The sequence below is a fragment of the Schistocerca cancellata genome, chromosome 3 (assembly GCF_023864275.1).
Source record: "Schistocerca cancellata isolate TAMUIC-IGC-003103 chromosome 3, iqSchCanc2.1, whole genome shotgun sequence".
Taxonomy (NCBI): domain Eukaryota; kingdom Metazoa; phylum Arthropoda; class Insecta; order Orthoptera; family Acrididae; genus Schistocerca; species Schistocerca cancellata.
The window spans coordinates 920,443,480-920,463,942 of NC_064628.1; the positions used below are offsets into that span (position 1 = coordinate 920,443,480).

At 44.3% G+C, this 20,463-nt stretch overlaps 1 protein-coding gene across 1 annotated transcript in view; it reads right to left on the minus strand.

Annotated features, from left to right (window-relative positions):
• The window catches only part of LOC126176653 (gamma-aminobutyric acid receptor alpha-like), a 308,835-nt gene that overhangs the window by 85,975 nt on the left and 202,397 nt on the right, over positions 1-20,463 (minus strand). The window contains exon 5 of the mRNA XM_049923811.1: positions 4,773-4,907. Coding sequence (XP_049779768.1) covers positions 4,773-4,907 — 135 coding nt within the window. The remainder of the gene's footprint in view (positions 1-4,772; positions 4,908-20,463) is intronic.

Genomic DNA, 20,463 nt, shown 5'->3' on the forward strand with positions numbered 1-20,463 from the left:
CATGTTTGTGTGGTCCTGGATATGTGTTCATTAATCTCAATCGTCCAGTTCGCCGGTTTCCGGTGTTGTTTCACCCACATTTGATTCAACACATCGCAAACATCACTTTCGCTTTAGACCCGGTGTTCAAAATGTGCGTGTTTTCGGTGCGTAGTGTTGCGTACTGTCCCTGTGTGATTATCTTTCGCCTGTTTGTGATGTGTGCTTGGTTTGGTGTATTCATTTGTTTTGTGTGTGTGTGTGTGTGTGTGTGTGTGTGTGTGTGTGTGTGTGTGTTTGTGTTTGTGTGTGTGTGTGTGTGTGTGTGTGTGTTTGTGTGTGTATGTGTGGGTGGGTGCTTGCACGTGTGTGTGTATTTTGCTGTGTGTGTATAACACGATAATACGTTTTGACGTTTACATCAGAAGTGAGACCTTCCTTTCCTATTTTTTAAGTATACGTTATTTCACTTGGTCAAGTTGTCTTCTGTGAGGTCAGGACGAGCTATCTTTGGAGTGTAGCGGTATAGACCACTGGCTGGGGAAGTAGACGGCCCCTGTAGGAAAGTACTTTGTGAAAAGTAGGCGCTGATCGTAACTAATGTAGCAGCCTCACACTCTGATCAGCTAACGACACGAATGTAAGCGCATTTAAAAAAGTTCATTATTTAAAAGCCCAAATCTCAGAGACAGTCTCAAAAATCTTGAAAAAATGCTACACTGCTATGGGAAATTCATAATAAATAGAATTTAGCAATATTAAGTGGAGACCATATCGTGAAACCGGTCACTAACAAGAGATTCCGAAGACGTACAAAATGCATTTCTAAGTTACACCGACAGAAATCGAGTCAGTGGATCGTTGGCCTTCAGAAATATCGGAAGCAGATCGCAATGTTACAGAGTTGTGTCCTCCACATTTAGCGAAAGCATAAATATTAAGAAAATTTTTCAACTTTAGACAGCTCCGTCTGTAATATACGCGCAAGTAAAATAGGCGAAGAATTTTGTCTGTTAGTTTAGCGAGGTAACTGCACAAATTCCGCATGTCTTCCAATTAATCGTTAATATTCCACAGCCTTCTGAATTAGACAAGAGAATAATTAAAGTGAGATACACAAAAGAAGTGGTCTGCACTAAGCATACCATAATACCCACATATTCAACCAAAGATGTTCTCGAACGTAGTTTGAAAGTTCCAGTAGGTCAAGAAACCACGAGACAGACACAGCACTGCAGGTAACAAGAAACAGGGCATCGCTGCAATTCCAGGGAAGAGAGTCGACAGGCTGCAAGACTCCTAACTTGTAAGAATATCTGTCCTGACCGGGAAAGTTAATTAAGAGCCGGACACGTCTTTAAAACACAAGCTGTAATTATTGTGCGCAATGGAACGGATAACGTGGCGAATTCACGGCCCCAGCTGTGGATCCTAAAGTGTAGAATTAAAAAGAGATAAATTTGATACGAATGGAAGGTGACAACAGAAACAAGCTCTGAATTAACACGTAATTGTATTCAATTAAAACACACATTCAGCGGATCTGGCTATTTAAGAACATCAGTTGGCTGTACAAATATCCCCCATATGAATTCTGCCAAGTAATCTTATTGGTTTACAGCCTTCCCTGCACAAACAAGAAAATATAACCCTTAGATGGAACTGATCTCCCGAAAATTACTCACGCACTTCTACGTAAATAAATACAGTAACTGTGACCTTAGTTATTTAAGAAATTCATGCATCTACTAAAGCAATACTGGACTTCAGACTGATTATCGCGATGGTTTGAGCAAATCCACAAAAATGGTTCAAATGGCTCTGAGCACTATGTGACTCAACTGCTGTGGTCATAAGTCCCCTAGAACTTAGAACTACTTAAACCTAAGTAACCTAAGGACATCACACACATCCATGCCCGAGGCAGGATTCGAACCAGCGACCGTAGCGGTCGCGCGGTTCCAGACTGAAGCGCCTAGAACCGCTCCGCCACACCGGCCGGCAGCAAATCCACACCAAGAGTTGTCCCACGATGTCGGTGCAGCTTATTATGATCACTGCATTCACCAGCGTGAGATGTATGGAACGTCACCGTCATGCATGTGCCTGTGTGGCACTAGAGAAGCGTTGGGGTTCCACTGGTATGAACTCGGGACTCTGCAAGTCTAGTAAGATGAGTGCCAAATGCGCGCAGCTCTCCATCCCCGATGGAACGTTACTGCTGCACACGGGATTCGCACACTTCCTCCTTTCTCTACGAACTCCTAGACTTTTAGCTGAACCGCATCGCCTTCTATTCTTTGCTGTCAAATGGGTCACGCCCGCCAATCGCTGAATATGAACATTCAGCTGGCCAATTCCAAGATGCTTTCATACACAAAAATCCCGTCAGGAATAATGTGCCACGATAAAAAGCCAATGACTTTTCGATTTGCCCTTCTTCTATCAAAAATTTATCTTCTCTGCTTCATCTTCGTGACATCACAAATATTTTTTTGCCAGTCGCTCGTTTTCGCGCCCAGCAACTAGCCTTGCATCAGACGTCCTCTAAAAGTAAAAATCTGTGCCTGAGGCTGGGCTCCAGCCATGTTTCGTTGGTAGAATGTAAGTCTGTTGTCTACCGAAGGCACTCTTCAGAGCAAGTGACGCTGGTGGTCTCGCACAGGCAGTCCCCCCTTTCCTGAGCTCAACTCCGCTGCAGGGCAGGACTCGGTCATAAAAGCACAGTATCAGACACTCCTCGTGGCTGCTCTGGCGCGCCGACTTTAATGGAGACAACACGAGAGGCTGCCAGCCTGTGCCGATGTCAGAGGGCCGCTGTTCTCATTACGTCGGTCCCTGCCCTGCCTGTCCCAGATCCAGCATTCTTCCCGTTCCTACGAACTCACGGAAAGAGTAGAGAAATACAAAGAAGACCTGCTCTTTGTTATATTTCTTTGAATAGAAGTTAGTTAGAAGTTAGTACATACAGCCAGTGTAATCCATTTAACCTCTGTAGCATTATCACTGTATTTTGCCCCATTCTAGTTCTCTAACCAGTACGCTGCAGTGTTACTGTCTTACTAAACGAAAAGGTGCACGCGAAGTGGCTTGCCAGTTTTCAAGGTACCTCAAGTAATTCAGACCGCGACATCTATACATATGTTGGATGGTGGACAATAAGTTATTCAGTGGAAATGCAGGCTTTCTTGGCGACTAGGGGACTGATGAACTCAGAAATCCTATAGTGCTCTCAGCCATTTGAACCATTTCGTATCTGCCGAACCGACAAGTCTGCAGTGGCAGATCTCAGCATCAACGAAGGACACGTCTGTTTTTGATCAAACATAGATGCTGTACCGCTGTTATTGTTTGTGTGGCTCCAACTGAATTCCACATGTCGTTAACAAAAGTACGCCATTATTCTCAGCGGTCCAGCGACTATAAACGAAAATGACCACGACACTTCACTTCAAGGGGACGAGTAGGCAAGTCGTGAAAACACCGTGTTGCTCCAACCCAGTTTGAATCGCGCGCCAAAAACACATCTACCAACGAGAGACTGTGCTCGACATCTATTGAGCATCCCAGAGAGCATCCCAGAGTGCCCCAGGGAGCTACAACACCAAGAAGAATCGCTTCTCGGCTTTTGGCAAGATCAATGTGTAGTATTTGTGGCCCTTAAAAGGGCCGTTTGTTGAGAACTACTAGTTTCAATGATTATATAAAGTACAGTCACCCACAATGCGACAATCTTCCAAAGAAGAAGGACCACTCGCCTTCACCCATAAGTGAACGCTACAGTCAGAATTTATCTTACAACGTCTACGACAAGACAAAGACAAACTCCCCTGCGGAAAAAGGTAGGAACCCTCACTAGCAATGATAATCTCAGAAACAGGTATAGTACGGTAAGCTAACATTTCCCTAGTTTCAAAGGATTCCATACCTGCTCTACCTGCATTGTTACAAGCAACGAAAGCTACGGTTAGCCATCCGTTACCCAAACTAGAGGAAGAAGACACTTTCATTAAAGAAAAATTTAACCTCGCACCACAAAATAAAGTAGGTCCATTAATAAGAACAAACTTATCAATGTGGACGGCACTCTAGGTGCTTCGACATCTTCTGCGAAGGGTAAAAAGAATGAAACTAGAGGATTTGGTAAAACTACTCATTTTGTTCTTATTAATGGACCTACTTTATTTTGTGGTGCGAGGTTCAATTTTTCTTCAATGAAAGTGTCTTCTTCCTGTAGTTTGGGTAACGGATGGCTAACCGTAGCTTTCGTTGCTTGTAACAATGCAGGTAGAGCAGGTTTGGAATCCTTTGAAACTAGGGAAATGTTAGCTTACCGTACTATACCTGTTTCTGAGATTATCATTGCTAGTGAGGGTTCCTACCTTTTTCCGCACGGGAGTTTGTCGTTGTCTTGTCGTAGACGTTGTAAGATAAATTCTGACTGTAGCGTTCACTTATGGGTGAAGGCGAGTGGTCCTTCTTCTTTGGAAGATTGTCGCATTGTGGGTGATTGTACTTTATATAATCATTGAAACTAGTAGTTCTCAACAAACGGCCCTTTTAAGGACAACAAGACGCCATATTTCGGCTTATAACCCCAAAAGTTGTAATCAAGTTGATCAGCGTCATCGCTGCACGGTACTGATAAAGCAGCTTGCAGTCTTGCTGGGGAGAGTACAGGAGGGTACTGGCAGCGTTACAAGGCGCACAGCAGCGCAGACAGGCGGAGGCTAGAGAAAATGTATCGGCGGAGTACTTGCAGATGGCGGGAGGGAGGCCGTCGGCTGCCGTACCGGACTTGAGGACGTCCGTCTGGTTGGCGGACGGCGTGGCGATCAGGTCGAACTGCGACAGCTTCATGTCCTCCGCGATGGCCACCGTGCGCTGCCGGTTCCAGCGATACACCACGTCCGTCGTCGTGTAGCCGACTGCAACAGCACGCCCGCCATCTGTACTGCGCAGCAGGCGAGGCTCCAGGGGCGGAAAGCACGCTGCTAGCTCTAGCCAGGCGGACGCCCAGATTTACACAACGCCCCTCATTTCTTAAGGTAAGTAGTACCTATTATCCTACCTTCCATCCGCATATCGGTGTGCCCCAAGAAGTGGTCCTGTCTAGAGATGGGCAAAACTGTTCTTTTCAGAGATTGGATCAGAACTGTTCACTCCCTGAAATGAATTAGCTCTTTTTCATGACTCACCACTCATTTACAGTAGAAAATAAATGGAAGGCACATTGCCCTTTAAACTTGGTTTATTCCAGTACTATACCTGTATTTTGATCTTGAACACAGATAATGAGTAAAAATTTTGTATTGTTTATTGAAATTTCCACGATATGACAAAGTTTTTGATTATTGATTTATTTTGCACTATCGTGGTTTTTTGGGTGATCGGAAAATTTCGTAACTTGAGATTTACATTAACAATATATTTGGCTATAATGTATTAAAATTTCATTAACCTCATACAAATACATCGCAAGCCATATATTTTTAAAGTGAACGTTTCCTTCCGAAGACGCCTAAAATCGCAAAATATAAATTTGACTGTAAAACGAAAGTTCTGCATATAGCCTTACGCAGAATAAAACAAGGAAAATATTGGTGTATCACATTTTGCGATACATTTATCGGTTCGCTCGTAATTAAAGCGTAAATTCGAGTGTCCATAATAAAAATCCTATAGTAAGAGGAGTCATCAGGAACCTAATCTAATCAGTTTAAACAAATAAAAATAAAATAAAAACAATTGATGTATACATAACATAATAATGTAATATACATAGCGGTATTACTACGAAGAACAATATCCAGTAGGGACGAACTCCGATGCAGAGGCACTGAGTCGAGTAGGTCGAGCTGCGAGCTGTATTAGTGCGTGAGCTGAGACCGCAGCGACCAGAGTGACACCTGAGTCGCTTTGCTCAACGCTCTGGCTAGAGTCGAGACGGTGGGGTGAGCGTTGAACGGGCGAGTTCCGAGGGTGGGGGGGAGGGTGAACTCACCCGCTCCGAGACAAATTGTCCGTTCCCTTGCGAGCAGGTTGTTGCAAGTAGTTCCTATGTTATCCGCTAGGTGGCTCTCTGTCCTGTTGCTCGCATCAGCTGCCCAGAGGGCAGGACGTGCGACTGAAACGATTGCCAACAGAGTGCGACACTGCACGCGGCAGACGACGCACAGAGACGGCACGGCATATGTGAAACACAAAATCCAATGGGGCACTGCACAATGCAGGCAGCCAAGGTAGAAGCAGGGCAGAGGCCGGCGCTGGCTGTGTTGTGCGGCGTGCACTGTGCTCTGACCAGCAGAGGCGCTGCTGATATGCTCCGTCTCTCTCTCTCTCTCTCTCTCTCTTTCTCTCTGCCGTGGGAACCGTTTGGAGCTACCGTTCTTTTTTTCTGAATCACTGATTGTTCACTCCTTTGAAAGATTCAACTCTATGAATTAGTTCAAGAGCGGATCCCCATCTCTAGTCCTGTCTCCTTTATCCCATCTCCTTTAGACGGCTGATGTGTCCCTGACACCTGCTCCAGTGTGGACGACGACACCTCCTTCCTTCCCCTCCACCTAATCCTCAAACCATATCAACAGCCCTCCATATCCATTTCTAAAATCCCCCCTGATGCTGTTACCCAAACACTTCAAAACCACTGTACAAAAATCTACACTATAAAGGTCGCTTCGCCCTCTTACTGACTTCTACGTCACCAGCATATACCATCCGATACCCATCTTGGACTAACCACTAGGCAATGGCGTCTGTAAAAAGCTTCATCTTGTAAAATGGATAGGTGCAGGTATGTTATATGCATATGTAGAGCAAAATGACGCTACACAAAAACGATATCAGATACAACTTAACACAAGCTGCCACTGCTACGAGCCGTATTTTTTAAGTAAGTACCGTTAAAGTAGTAAAGGAGTTTTGCTGTTTGGGGAGCAAAATAACTGATGATGATCGAAGTAGAGAAGATATAAAATGCAGACTAACAATGGCAAGGAAAGCGTTTCTTAAGAAGAGAAATTTGTTAACATCGAGTATTGATTTAAGTGACAGGAAGTCGTTTCTGAAAGTATTTGTATGGACTGTAGCCATGTATGGAAGTGAAACGTGGACGATAAATAGTTTGGACAAGAAGAGAATAGAAGCTTTCGAAATGTGGTGCTACAGAAGAATGCTGAAGATTAGATGGATAGATCACATAACTAATGAGGAGGTATTGAATAGAATTGGGGAGAAGAGGAGCTTGTGGCGCAACGTGACTAGACGAAGGGATCGGTTGGTAGGACATGTTCTGAGACATCAAGGGATCACCAATTTAGTATTGGAGGGCAGCGTGGAGGGTAAAAATCGTAGGGGGAGACCAAGAGATGAATACACTAAGCAGATTCAGAAGGATGTGGGTTGCAGTAGGTACTGGGAGATGAAGAAGCTTGCACAGGATAGAGTAGCATGGAGAGCTGCATCAAACCAGTCTCGGGACTGAAGACCACAACAACCGTTTTGCCACACCGCGGCCGCAGCGCTGCGGTCGCCGTTCTGCTCATGCGCACTGGGTACCTACATCTGTTGTCTACGCACTGACGCCATTACAGTCTGATCCTTCCTTGTTTATGTTGTGTACTGAATGTTTAAGATGCCTCCGATAATCGTGAGTCCCGCCCACTGTGAAGTACGCGCTGTTATAAGATTTCTTAGTGCTAAAGGCCTAAATGCGAACGATCTTGATCGTGAGATCTGTGCAGTTTATGGTGAAACCATTATGAGTGATGGAATGGCAAGAAAGTGGGTGAGAGCGTTTAAAGATGGCCGCACAAATGAGCGTGATGAACAACGGAGTGAGCGTCCTTCCCTCGTTAATGAAAGTTTGGTGCAGGAAGTGGACATAAGGTGAGAGAAAACAGACGCTTTACGACTTCCTCCTTGCGGGATGACTTTCGTATTGTTTCTTGTAGTGTTTTGAATGGCATTGTAACATATCACTTGAATTACCGAAAATTGTGCGCACGTTGTGTACCGAATATGTTCACTGATGTGCACAAAACCAGACGATTAGACAGTGCATTGACTTTCCTTGAGCGGTACCACAACGACGGTGATGATTTCTTAAGCCAAATTGTTACAGGCGATGAAACATGGGTGACCTATGTCACACCAGAATCAAAGCAACAGACCATGGAATGGCGACATTCAGATTCACCCAGAAAAGTGAAGTTTAAGCAAACAATTTCTGCCCTGAAAATCATGTGCACAGATTTTTGGGACAGGAAAGGAGTATTACTTGTGGAATTTCTGCCTCGTAATGAGACAATCAATACAGCAGCTTACTGTAGGACGTTGCTCAATTTGCGCCGTTCAATTCAGAAGAAAAGACGTGGCAAGTTGAGCAAGGGCATCGTTTTGCTGCAAGACAATGCCCGTCCGCATGTGGCGAATCACATCAAAGATCTCATCACATCTTTTCGATGGGAAACTCTAGGTCATCCTCCGTACAACCACGATCTGGCGCCCAGTGACTACCATCTGTTCCTGCACTTTAAGAGACACCTGGGCGGTCAACGTCTTCAAGGCGATGACGAAGTCAAAACAGTGGTGATGCAGTGGTTAACAAGTCAGGCGGCAGACTTCTATGAGGAGGGTTTCCAAAAACTGGTACAACGTTATGACAGGTGCCTCAATATTGACGGAAATTACGTAGAATAGTACGGTACAGGCTTTCATTTAAAAATAAAATTATTGAGATATCTTAGCACGTCTTTCTTTTAATTTCAAAACGTTAAAAAAACACGCCTCGTATGTAATCCAACATAGCTAAGGAAAGGAGGGTGCTTCAGCTTGAATAGCAACATCGTAAACATTGTTGAAACGAACGAATGTCTGTATATCAGCTTACCAGTGTTGTTCAGATACAAGCACCATTCCTTCCTTAGCTATCTTGTATCGTATTATGGTGTGTGTGTCTTTCTGGGCTATAGTTGCGCTGCCAGAAAGAAACGCGTCGCTCTCAAGGACTGCATTGCTTGACACAAAGGTACAATACGTGCTTTCTGAAGGCGTGCAGTTTTCGTGATTCGTTTCTCATGGTCATCGACGACAAGAGGCCCGTCTGTGCGCCATCTGTTTTGGCTCTGCAGGCAGTAATGTGCGAGTTTACAGCTAAACACTGCTTTCAACATTCATTCTAGGGTGCAACTATTCCCTTCCGAAGACTAGATACACCAGTTTAACAACCTCGGCCATTTCAATGGGGTGTCCTTGTGGCCTGCAGGAAGCTAGATGGATATATCTAGGGATGCTGAATATGCTGGGCACAACCTTCCAGTCGTGTGTCGCAGTGTTCTGTGCAACATTCCCACTCCCGTAGGCCAGATTCTGGACATCCCCATTCCAGAGACACGCGTCAGAATCAACGCACCGTGCAGCGTTGGTGGCCTGTCGAATGTCATCCAGCGAAGAAATCCAGGCACTTGTCGAACCAGCAGTGTCACCAATGAACACTGGAAACCACCTGCTTGCAGCACAACTGAAACTCGCGTGAATCTGGAGGACTATCACTTGCACCACATCACCAAGCAAGACTACTCTGGCGTCTTGAAAGAGTCGACCGGAAAGTAGAATGGCAGTCTGTTGTCTTCAGCGATGAGAGTAGATGCTGTCTGTATGCGAGTGATGGACGTACACGCGTGTGGTGTACACCTAGTGGGCTGCTTATTTCGCAAGCACTCACTCTTGATCACACCCCAAGCTTGGTGGTGTGTGGCCCATATGGTGTTCCTGCAGGGCCAAGTAACCAGTGCCCGCTACATTGCACAGGGTAGTTTTCACTATGCTGCTGCCATTTCCTCGACAGGAAGGAGATGTGCTTTCTCAGCAGGATTGTCCACGTCGTCATACCGCTAGTGCGATGCATCGAGCTTTGGCTAACAAGATCACCAGATCTCTCGCTATCCGAGATCATATGGGACTTGATGAAGCGGGCACTTACTTGTTTTCCACAGCTTGCAAGGACCATAACGGAATCGCTACAAAGTGTGCAAAATGCTTGGGACAGTGTATTACAGAATGCCATTCGGGGCCTTTCTGATCATTTGCATGCGATAATGGACGTCTGCAGTGCCGTCAGAGGTACACTTCGTACTGATACAGCTGTTTGCGCAGCCTTCACTGTGACACATGTATTTCATATGGTTTGAAGCTGTTATTACATACTCCTGCAACGATGAGCCTCCTTTCATATCATTTGTCAATAAACTGGTGTTGTCCTTTAGAGTGTAGCAGTTTCTTTTCGGGGTGTGAATATATATACACTCCTGGAAATTGAAATAAGAACACCGTGAATTCATTGTCCCAGGAAGGGGAAACTTTATTGACACATTCCTGGGGTCAGATACATCACATGATCACACTGACAGAACCACAGGCACATAGACACAGGCAACAGAGCATGCACAATGTCGGCACTAGTACAGTGTATATCCACCTTTCGCAGCAATGCAGGCTGCTATTCTCCCATGGAGACGATCGTAGAGATGCTGGATGTAGTCCTGTGGAACGGCTTGCCATGCCATTTCCACCTGGCGCCTCAGTTGGACCAGCGTTCGTGCTGGACGTGCAGACCGCGTGAGACGACGCTTCATCCAGTCCCAAACATGCTCAATGGGGGACAGATCCGGAGATCTTGCTGGCCAGGGTAGTTGACTTACACCTTCTAGAGCACGTTGGGTGGCACGGGATACAGGCGGACGTGCATTGTCCTGTTGGAACAGCAAGTTCCCTTGCCGGTCTAGGAATGTTAGAACGATGGGTTCGATGACGGTTTGGATGTACCGTGCACTATTCAGTGTCCCCTCGACGATCACCAGTGGTGTACGGCCAGTGTAGGAGATCGCTCCCCACACCATGATGCCGGGTGTTGGCCCTGTGTGCCTCGGTCGTATGCAGTCCTGATTGTGGCGCTCACCTGCACGGCGCCAAACACGCATACGACCATCATTGGCACCAAGGCAGAAGCGACTATCATCGCTGAAGACGACACGTCTCCATTCGTCCCTCCATTGACGCCTGTCGCGACACCACTGGAGGCGGGCTGCACGATGTTGGGGCGTGAGCGGAAGACGGCCTAACGGTGTGCGGGACCGTAGCCCAGCTTCATGGAGACGGTTTCGAATGGTCCTCGCCGATACCCCAGGAGCAACAGTGTCCCTAATTTGCTGGGAAGTGGCGGTGCGGTCCCCTACGGCACTGCGTAGGATCCTACGGTCTTGGCGTGCATCCGTGCGTCGCTGCGGTCCGGTCCCAGGTCGACGGGCACGTGCACCTTCCGCCGACCACTGGCGACAACATCGATGTACTGTGGAGACCTCACGCCCCACGTGTTGAGCAATTCGGCGGTACGTCCACCCGGCCTCCCGCGTGCCCACTATACGCCCTCGCTCAAAGTCCGTCAACTGCACATACGGTTCACGTCCACGCTGTCGCGGCATGCTACCAGTGTTAAAGACTGCGATGGAGCTCCGTATGCCACGGCAAACTGGCTGACACTGACGGCGGCGGTGCACAAATGCTGCGCAGCTAGCGCCATTCGACGGCCAACACCGCGGTTCCTGGTGTGTCCGCTGTGCCGTGCGTGTGATCATTGCTTGTACAGCCCTCTCGCAGTGTCCGGAGCAAGTATGGTGGGTCTGACACACCGGTGTCAATGTGTTCTTTTTTCCATTTCCAGGAGTGTATAATAATGGTTGCATCATTTTAGTCTACATACGCGTCTGATGTCCCTGGATCTATCTATTCTATAACATAACTCTTCCAAGAAACCCGTCAGTGCATAATCGGCAGTCAAGTTTATTATTGCTTTTTAATCTTTGCTTATATCTACTCTACAACGTAAGGCCTGAAAGGATAGATCAAGTAATTTGTATTTTGTATTATACGTGCTATTTAAAGTATGTAATCCAATGAATTTTCATGGTAGAGAAAGCATACTTAGTGTATATCAGTGATTGTGATAAAAATGAACAAAACGCTCTCTATGAAGTTTCTAAGTTACTTATCCCTTGTTTTTATCAGACTCTCTCTGTCGCTTGTTCTTTAGAGACAGCCACTTCTCTCTCTTCTGCCCTGGCCATTTTGTAAGCATTTTTAAATTTTGTTAGTAATAAATATGTTAACATGAAACTGTGTAAGCGTGTTTCTTTCACAGAATAATAATCACCTTTTCACAGCTGATGGACTGGCTGTTGTGTTTATGTAAGTACTAGTATCGCTTTTCACAATAACGCTTTGCCGACGAACAGTTAGCAGCTCTTTTTTACATCTCATACAGGTCGCTACTAATGGCTGCAAACGTTGTCACAGACTGCGGTTAGTAATTCTGCAAAGTCCGACGTGTTAGTACCAACAAATTGACGCACCTGTGATGATTAATATAATAAACGCGTTCACAAATTAGGAATTTCGAGCCCATTATTCCGGCAGCGGACAATGATACTACATATCTCTATATCAAAATCACAATAATTACCAATATTTGTTCTTTTGGCCATATAATTAGCCCTCTCCGTCTGAAAGAGAGAGTTATACTGGCGACGTCGTAAGCAGGACTTGAATTTTATGCTGTATACGCTGTACTAATTCTGTTCCTTTTGTTACGTGAAATGTACCATAACTATAAATGGATGAGCCATTGACTATATACACTGAGACACCTATAGATAAAAAAGGATAAAATGTACTAAACTATGTAAAAAAGTTAAATCTGGAAGGATAAGAACACGAAATTAAGGAATTATGAATTATTATGGCAACGATTGTTGGCGTATGCAGCACAACGTAACGAAAAATGCTCAATGCTTTTAAATTAAGGAAGTCCGCTTCAAGAGAAATACATTTACTGGCAGTTGAGATTTGCTCTTTCGCATTTAAGTAGCTTTTTAGAATTTTTGGTAGTTAAAATTACAGTATGTAGAAATTTCGCAAGATGGCGTATCCGCGTAGGTAAGCGCGCGTCAGTGGCCAGAGTGATAGGAAAACACTACCAAAGATACAATTTGCCAAAGCATTAACGAATTGTATTACGTAAAAGTGATGACTTTTGTAGAGCTACTATCCCTTGTTATGGTGTTAACTCGCCAGCAGTCGCTGAGAATGGCACAAATTATTACAGAAAATGAAAATATTCAGAAGGTTAACGGCGGGTCAGTCGATGTAAACATAACTGCCGATCCATCGCCAGCTGAATATGACACGTATTCAGAAACCAATATCATGATCAATGTTCTATTGCTGAACTTAACACTAAGAATAGTAATCCAGCATTTGATCCAGATGCAATGTTTTCTAGCGCCGCTGTCGGAGTTGATATTGTAACGTCAAGCCGCACAACTGCATTGATTTTCAAAAAGTTAGAAAGCTTTCATCAAAACCAAGAAGGTATGAATAGCAATCGGTCTTGTGGCTAAACACGTAACAGAAGTGTTACGATACGATCTGGATCACATAAAAATCTAAATATCAGGTTTTCGGGAAAACATTAAGGGCCATCCTGAGAAGGTAAGAGATTGGTCCGAAACTAGAGCAAAATAGTCTGAAGCTCACCGTGAAATGAGGAGTGTCGTGTGTAAAAAATCTACCTGCTGCGCCCGAAGGTAAAATGGCGTAGTTTTTAAAAGAAAAGGGTAGTCAGATTACGAAAAAATACGGAGTAGAGCGCAAGAAAGCGACAAATAAGTCACCGAGGTATGTGCTGAACAAGGTACCACAAAAGCAAATTTAGAGTCGTGAGAAAAACGTTGACTCAGGATTTGCCCAACTGCCAACAAGAGGTTCAAGTTAAGTTAACTAATTGAACTGATCAAATATAAAAGCAATTAAATACTGCATAAGGGTAAACTGGTGATAACACTCAGGGCTCACGTAGATGGGGCCAGTGGTTACTACCATAGTCCGATATCGCAAAACGAGGCACACCATGACGACGCTGGCTCAGGTAGGGAATTGTCGCAAAGTTATACTAGTAGGAATTTAATGGAAGGACCCACTCCTACTTCTGTCTTGCTCTGAGAAAGTCTCCTCAAACACAGACAACATCAGGTGTTAACAACAGAAAATAAAACTGTATATCCTTTACTTTCACTAAATTTCTGTAGAAATTATTGGCTAAAACGTGGTCTTACATACAAAATATTCAGTTTATCGCAGGTTTTGTCCAGGGCGGGGCTGTGATTGCGTTGTCACTCGTATGAATAATTCGAAAATGCCTTTTTGGTAAACTATCAATCAAAATGTGTTCAAGAAAAATTAAGAAATAAACTCTTTAATCCAGAAGTATGCAGTCTTAGACAAGGAAGCTCAAGAAAGTGTTTTGAGAAATATTTGAACAAGACTCGCTTCTGGGATGTACCTATATCCGATAAAGACATCTTACGGATTTTTAAAGGGTAGTTGACGATTCACTTCAGAGAAAAGCTAGCGCAGAAAATTGAATCCAATTTGGAACATTATTTATCTGCACTCAACTTCACTGGTTTGATAAATGGACATGCAAGAGCTAATAGTAATAGCAATAACCATAGGAATGCGAATGGTATGAATTAGCCAACGTCGCCACGTCAGCAGCATTTGCAACAATCTCAACCGATCAGCTGAGGCCAGCGCTGAATTTGTTGCCCTGCCGCAGGCGCGTCTAATGTCAGGTGCTGTTAGGTATGTAAATGTTGACTCTGCAAATCATACGAGGAGGAGGAACGATGATAGCCACCATCCGGGCTATCAAAATAATCGAGTGCACCCCTGGAATAATCACATTTACCGTAACCAGTGGTACTGCAACGCTCGGAACACATTACAGTTCAGTACAGCACAATATACTCTGAAGAGCCAAAGAAAATGGTACACCTGCCTAAATTCATGTAGGGCAAAAGTGCCACAACACCACGTGCGATGGACTCGACTAATGTCTGAAGTAGTGCTGGAGGTGATTGACCCCATGAATCCTGTAAGGCTGTCCATAAATCCGTAAGAATACGAGGGGGTTTTGGTGGGCAGCGGAAGTGTTTAAACTCAGAAGAGTGTTCCTGGAGCCACTCTGTAGCAATTCTGGATGTGCTGGGTGTCGCATTGTCCTCCTGGAATTGCCCAAGTTCGTTGGAATGCACAATGGACACGAAAGAATGCAAGGCGATCAGACAGAACACTTACGTTCGCGTCATCTGTCAGAGTAGCACTTAGACGCATCATGGGGTTCCACATCACTCCAACTGCACACGCCCCACACTATTACAGAGCCTCCACGAGCTCCAACAGTCTCCTGCTGACATGCAGGGCCCACGGATTCATGAGGTTGTCTCCATACGCGTACACGTCCATCCACTCGATACAATTTGAAACGAGACTCGTCCAACCAGACAACATGTTTCAAGTCATCAACAGCCCAGTGTCGGTGTTGACGGGTCCAGACGTGGCTACAGCTTTTTGTCGTGCAGTCGTCAAGGGTACACGAGTGGGCCTCTGGCTCCGAAAGCACGTAGGGGTGATGTTTCCTTGGGTGGTCCGCGATCTGACACTTGTTGATGGCCCAGCTTTGACATCTGCAGCAGTTTGTGGAAGGGTTGCCGTTCTGTCAGGCTGAACGAATCTCCTCAGTCGTCGTTGGTCCCTTTCTCGCAGGATCTTTTTCCGGCTGCAGCGATGTCGGAGATTTGATGTTTTACCGGATTTGTGATATTCACGGAACACTCGTGAAATGGTTGTACGGGAAAATCCCCACTTCATGGCTACCTCGGAGATGCTGTGTGCCATCGGTGGTGCGCCGACTGTAACACCACTTTCAAACTCACTTAAATCATGACATGCTGCCATTGTAGCAGCAGTAACCGATCTAACCATTGCGCCAGACACTTGTTTTATATATGTGTTACCGACCGCATCGCCATATTCTGACTTTTTACATATCTGTGTATTTGAATACGCATGCCTATTCCAGTTTCTTTGGCGCTTCAGTGTAGTTCAATAACCAGTGGGGTTTCAATCATCAGAATCAGATATCGTTTAATGGAAACATTGACACTTACCCGCAACAAAATCCTGAAGATAATCGTGAAGTTGACACTTGTTGGTGCATGAAAATTTCACAGTGAATATTGTCGCAGCCACAAATGAGACTTTCCCTGTAGAGCCAAATTCAACCAACTAGTATCGGCCACATTTAAATCCCCGCCGCTGACCAAAGGATGGGGGCGATTTCTATAGTCATCTGTTAAGGTACAATGAAGATACAGGTTTTAGAAACGAATTAACAGATAGGTTTAAAACCTGTGCTGAAGGTCCAATAGAAATAGTGCAAGAATGTATCAAAACTACTATAGAAATTATTTCAACTGTTATCGTCGTCGATACTGGTGCAATGATCTGTGTCATGTCTGAAATATTATTTGATGAAATAAGTAATATTCGAAAGCTGTCAAAGACCACGTTCAAAATTGGAGGGTGACTGGAGCAGTAGCTGAAACTAGTAAAGCTGCAAAGCCATGTTAATGTGATGGTAAGAAGCACAACCATAAATACATTTTTTAAATAGTGGAAGTTTTGACAGATATGTGTACTTTTGGTACTGGGTTCTTAAGAGAGAATGTGTCAAAATTGACTTAGAGACGGATAAATGCTATCTTCATGTTGATGCAATAGATTTATTCAGAATTCCTAGGCGCCACGATAAGTATTGCCAAAACATTCGATTACGGTTGGTCAAAGGGGTACAGCTGCTGGCTGACGATTCACCTCATCAGACTACTTCGAATTGTGACGATCAAAATTTAGTTTAAATGGTTCAAATGGCTCTGAGCACTATGGGACTTTACTTCTGAGGTCATCAGTTCCCTAGAACTTAGAACTACTTAAACCTAACTAACCTAAGGACATCAGACACATCCATGCCCGAGACACTATTCTAACCTGAGACCGTAGCTGAAGCCCCAAAGAAGTTTTTGTAAAAACACCTATTAAATTCCGTGGTCTAAGATAGAGATTGTGATTCAAAGTGTGTATGTTAAGAGTGGGAAATCATCGAACCTTCTTGCTCTCCTCATCTGACAGAAAAGTACGCCTCGTACTCTACGCGAGAGAAATAAAACGCATATTTGTGCCGGTACCAACGCTTTCTGAAACCTTGAAGGAGCAACTACAGATGTTTTTCGGTGTTAAGTATTTATCTAGCATTGACATGAGATATTTTTACTGGCAGAGTTTGCTGTCGAAAGACACACTGTGCTTAACTGTGCTGGAAGATCTTACCAATACCGTGCGTTGCCCTTTGGATTGAACATTAATTTGCGAGTCTTTATAGCCGCACTCGACACAGTACTTGTACCAGAATTATTGGCTAAATTTACTGTGTATGTGGATGGGATCCTAATTACCATAATACCTGGCAGGAGCATGTGGCATACCAATTGCCACTCCTACCTGGCATGAACATACTGAATTGTTAGAAAAAACTGAAGAAATTTTTATCTGCTGGAGTTACTGCTGATGTATCAAAATCCAAATTTGTTCGGAAGAAGATCAAATTCCTGGGCACGTAACTTCATTTGAGGTTATAACGTCCTATCTACATCTACATCTACATCTATACTCCGCGAGCCACCTTACGGTGTGTGGCGGAGGGTACTTATTGTACCACTATCTGATCCCCCCTTCCCTGTTCCATTCACGAATTGTGCGTGGGAAGAACGACTGCTTGTAAGTCTCCGTATTTGCTCTAATTTCTCGGATCTTTTCGTTGTGATCATTACGCGAGATATATGTGGGCGGTAGTAATATGTTGCCCATCTCTTCCCGGAATGTGCTCTCTCGTAATTTCGATAATAAACCTCTCCGTATTGCGTAACGCCTTTCTTGAAGTGTCCGCCACTTGAGCTTGTTCAGCATCTCCGTAACGCTCTCGCGCTGACTAAATGTCCCCATGACGAATCGCGCTGCTTTTCGCTGGATCATGTCTATCTCTTCTATTAATCCAACCTGGTAAGGGTCCCATACTGATGAGCAATACTCAAGAATCGGACGAACAAGCGTTTTGTAAGCTACTTCTTTCGTCGATGAGTCACATTTTCTTAGAATTCTTCCTATGAATCTCAACCTGCCGCCTGCTTTTCCCACTATTTGTTTTATGTGATCATTCCACTTCAGATCGCTCCGGATAGTAACTCCTAAGTATTTTACGGTCGTTACCGCTTCCAATGATTTACCACCTATGGCATAATCGTACTGGAATGGATTTCTGCCCCTATGTATGCGCATTATATTACATTTATCTACGTTTAGGGAAAGCTGCCAGCTGTCGCACCATGCATTAATCCTCTGCAGGTCTTCCTGGAGTACGTACGAGTCTTCTGATGTTGCTACTTTCTTGTAGACAACCGTGTCATCTGCAAATAGCCTCACGGAGCTACCGATGTTGTCAACTAAGTCATTTATGTATATTGTAAACAATAAAGGTCCTATCACGCTTCCTTGCGGTACTCCCGAAATTACCTCTACATCTGCAGATTTTGAACCGTTAAGAATGACATGTTGTGTTCTTTCTTCTAGGAAATCCTGAATCCAATCACAAACCTGGTCCGATATTCCGTAAGCTCGTATTTTTTTCACTAAACGTAAGTGCGGAACCGTATCAAATGCCTTCCTGAAGTCCAGGAATACGGCATCAATCTGCTCGCCAGTGTCTACGGCACTGTGAATTTCTTGGGCAAATAGGGCGAGCTGAGTTTCACATGATCTCTGTTTGCGGAACCCATGTTGGTTATGATGAAGGAGATTTGTATTATCTAAGAACGTCGTAATACGAGAACACAAAACATGTTCCATTATTCTACAACAGATTGACGTAAGCGAAATAGGCCTATAACTATCCGCATCTGATTTATGACCCTTCTTGAAAATGGGAACGACCTGCGCTTTCTTCCAGTCGCTAGGTACTTTACGTTCTTCCAGCGATCTACGATAAATTGCTGATAGAAAGGGGGCAAGTTCTTTAGCATAATCACTGTAGAATCTTAATGGTATCTCGTCTGGTCCGGATGCTTTTCCGCTACTAAGTGATAGCAGTTGTTTTTCAATTCCGATATCGTTTATTTCAATATTTTCCATTTTGGCGTCCGTGCGACGGCTGAAGTCAGGGACCGTGTTACGATTTTCCGCAGTGAAACAGTTTCGGAACACTGAATTCAGTATTTCTGCCTTTCTTCGGTCGTCCTCTGTTTCGGTGCCATCGTGGTCAACGAGTGACTGAATAGGGGATTTAGATCCGCTTACCGATTTTACATATGACCAAAACTTTTTAGGGTTCTTGTTTAGATTGTTTGCCAATGTTTTATGTTCGAATTCGTTGAATGCTTCTCTCATTGCTCTCTTTACGCTATTTTTCGCTTCGTTCAGCTTTTCCTTATCAGCTATGATTCGACTACTCTTAAACCTATGATGAAGCTTTCTTTGTTTCCGTAGTACCTTTCGTACATGATTGTTATACCACGGTGGATCTTTCCCCTCGCTTTGGACCTTAGTCGGTACGAACTTATCTAAGGCGTACTGGACGATGTTTCTGAATTTTTTCCATTTTTGTTCCACATCCTCTTCCTCAGAAATGAACGTTTGATGGTGGTCACTCAGATATTCTGCGATTTGTGCCCCATCACTCTTGTTAAGCAAATATATTTTCCTTCCTTTCTTGGCATTTCTTATTACACTTGTAGTCATTGATGCAACCACTGACTTATGATCACTGATACCCTCTTCTACATTCACGGAGTCGAAAAGTTCCGGTCTATTTGTTGCTATGAGGTCTAAAACGTTAGCTTCACGAGTTGGTTCTCTAACTATCTGCTCGAAGTAATTCTCGGACAAGGCAGTCAGGATAATGTCACAAGAGTCTCTGTCCCTGGCTCCAGTTCTGATTGTGTGACTATCCCATTCTATACCTGGTAGATTGAAGTCTCCCCCTATTACAATAGTATGATCACGAAACTTCTTCACGACGTTCTGCAGGTTCTCTCTGAGGCGCTCAACTACTACAGTTGCTGATGCAGGTGGTCTATAGAAGCATCCGACTATCATATCTGACCCACCTTTGATACTTAGCTTAACCCAGATTATTTCACATTCGCATTCGCTAATAACTTCACTGGATATTATTGAATTCTTTACTGCTATAAATACTCCTCCACCATTGGCGTTTATCCTATCCTTGCGGTATATATTCCATTCTGTGTCTAGGATTTCGTTACTGTTCACTTCCGGTTTTAACCAACTTTCCGTTCCTAATACTATATGCGCACTATTTCCTTCAATAAGAGATACTAATTCAGGAACCTTGCCCTGGATACTCCTGCAGTTAACCAATATTACGTTAACTTTTCCTGTTTTTGGTCTCTGAGGACGGACGTTCTTTATCAACGATGATAATGTCCTCTCTGGTAAGCCGTCAGGTATTTTATC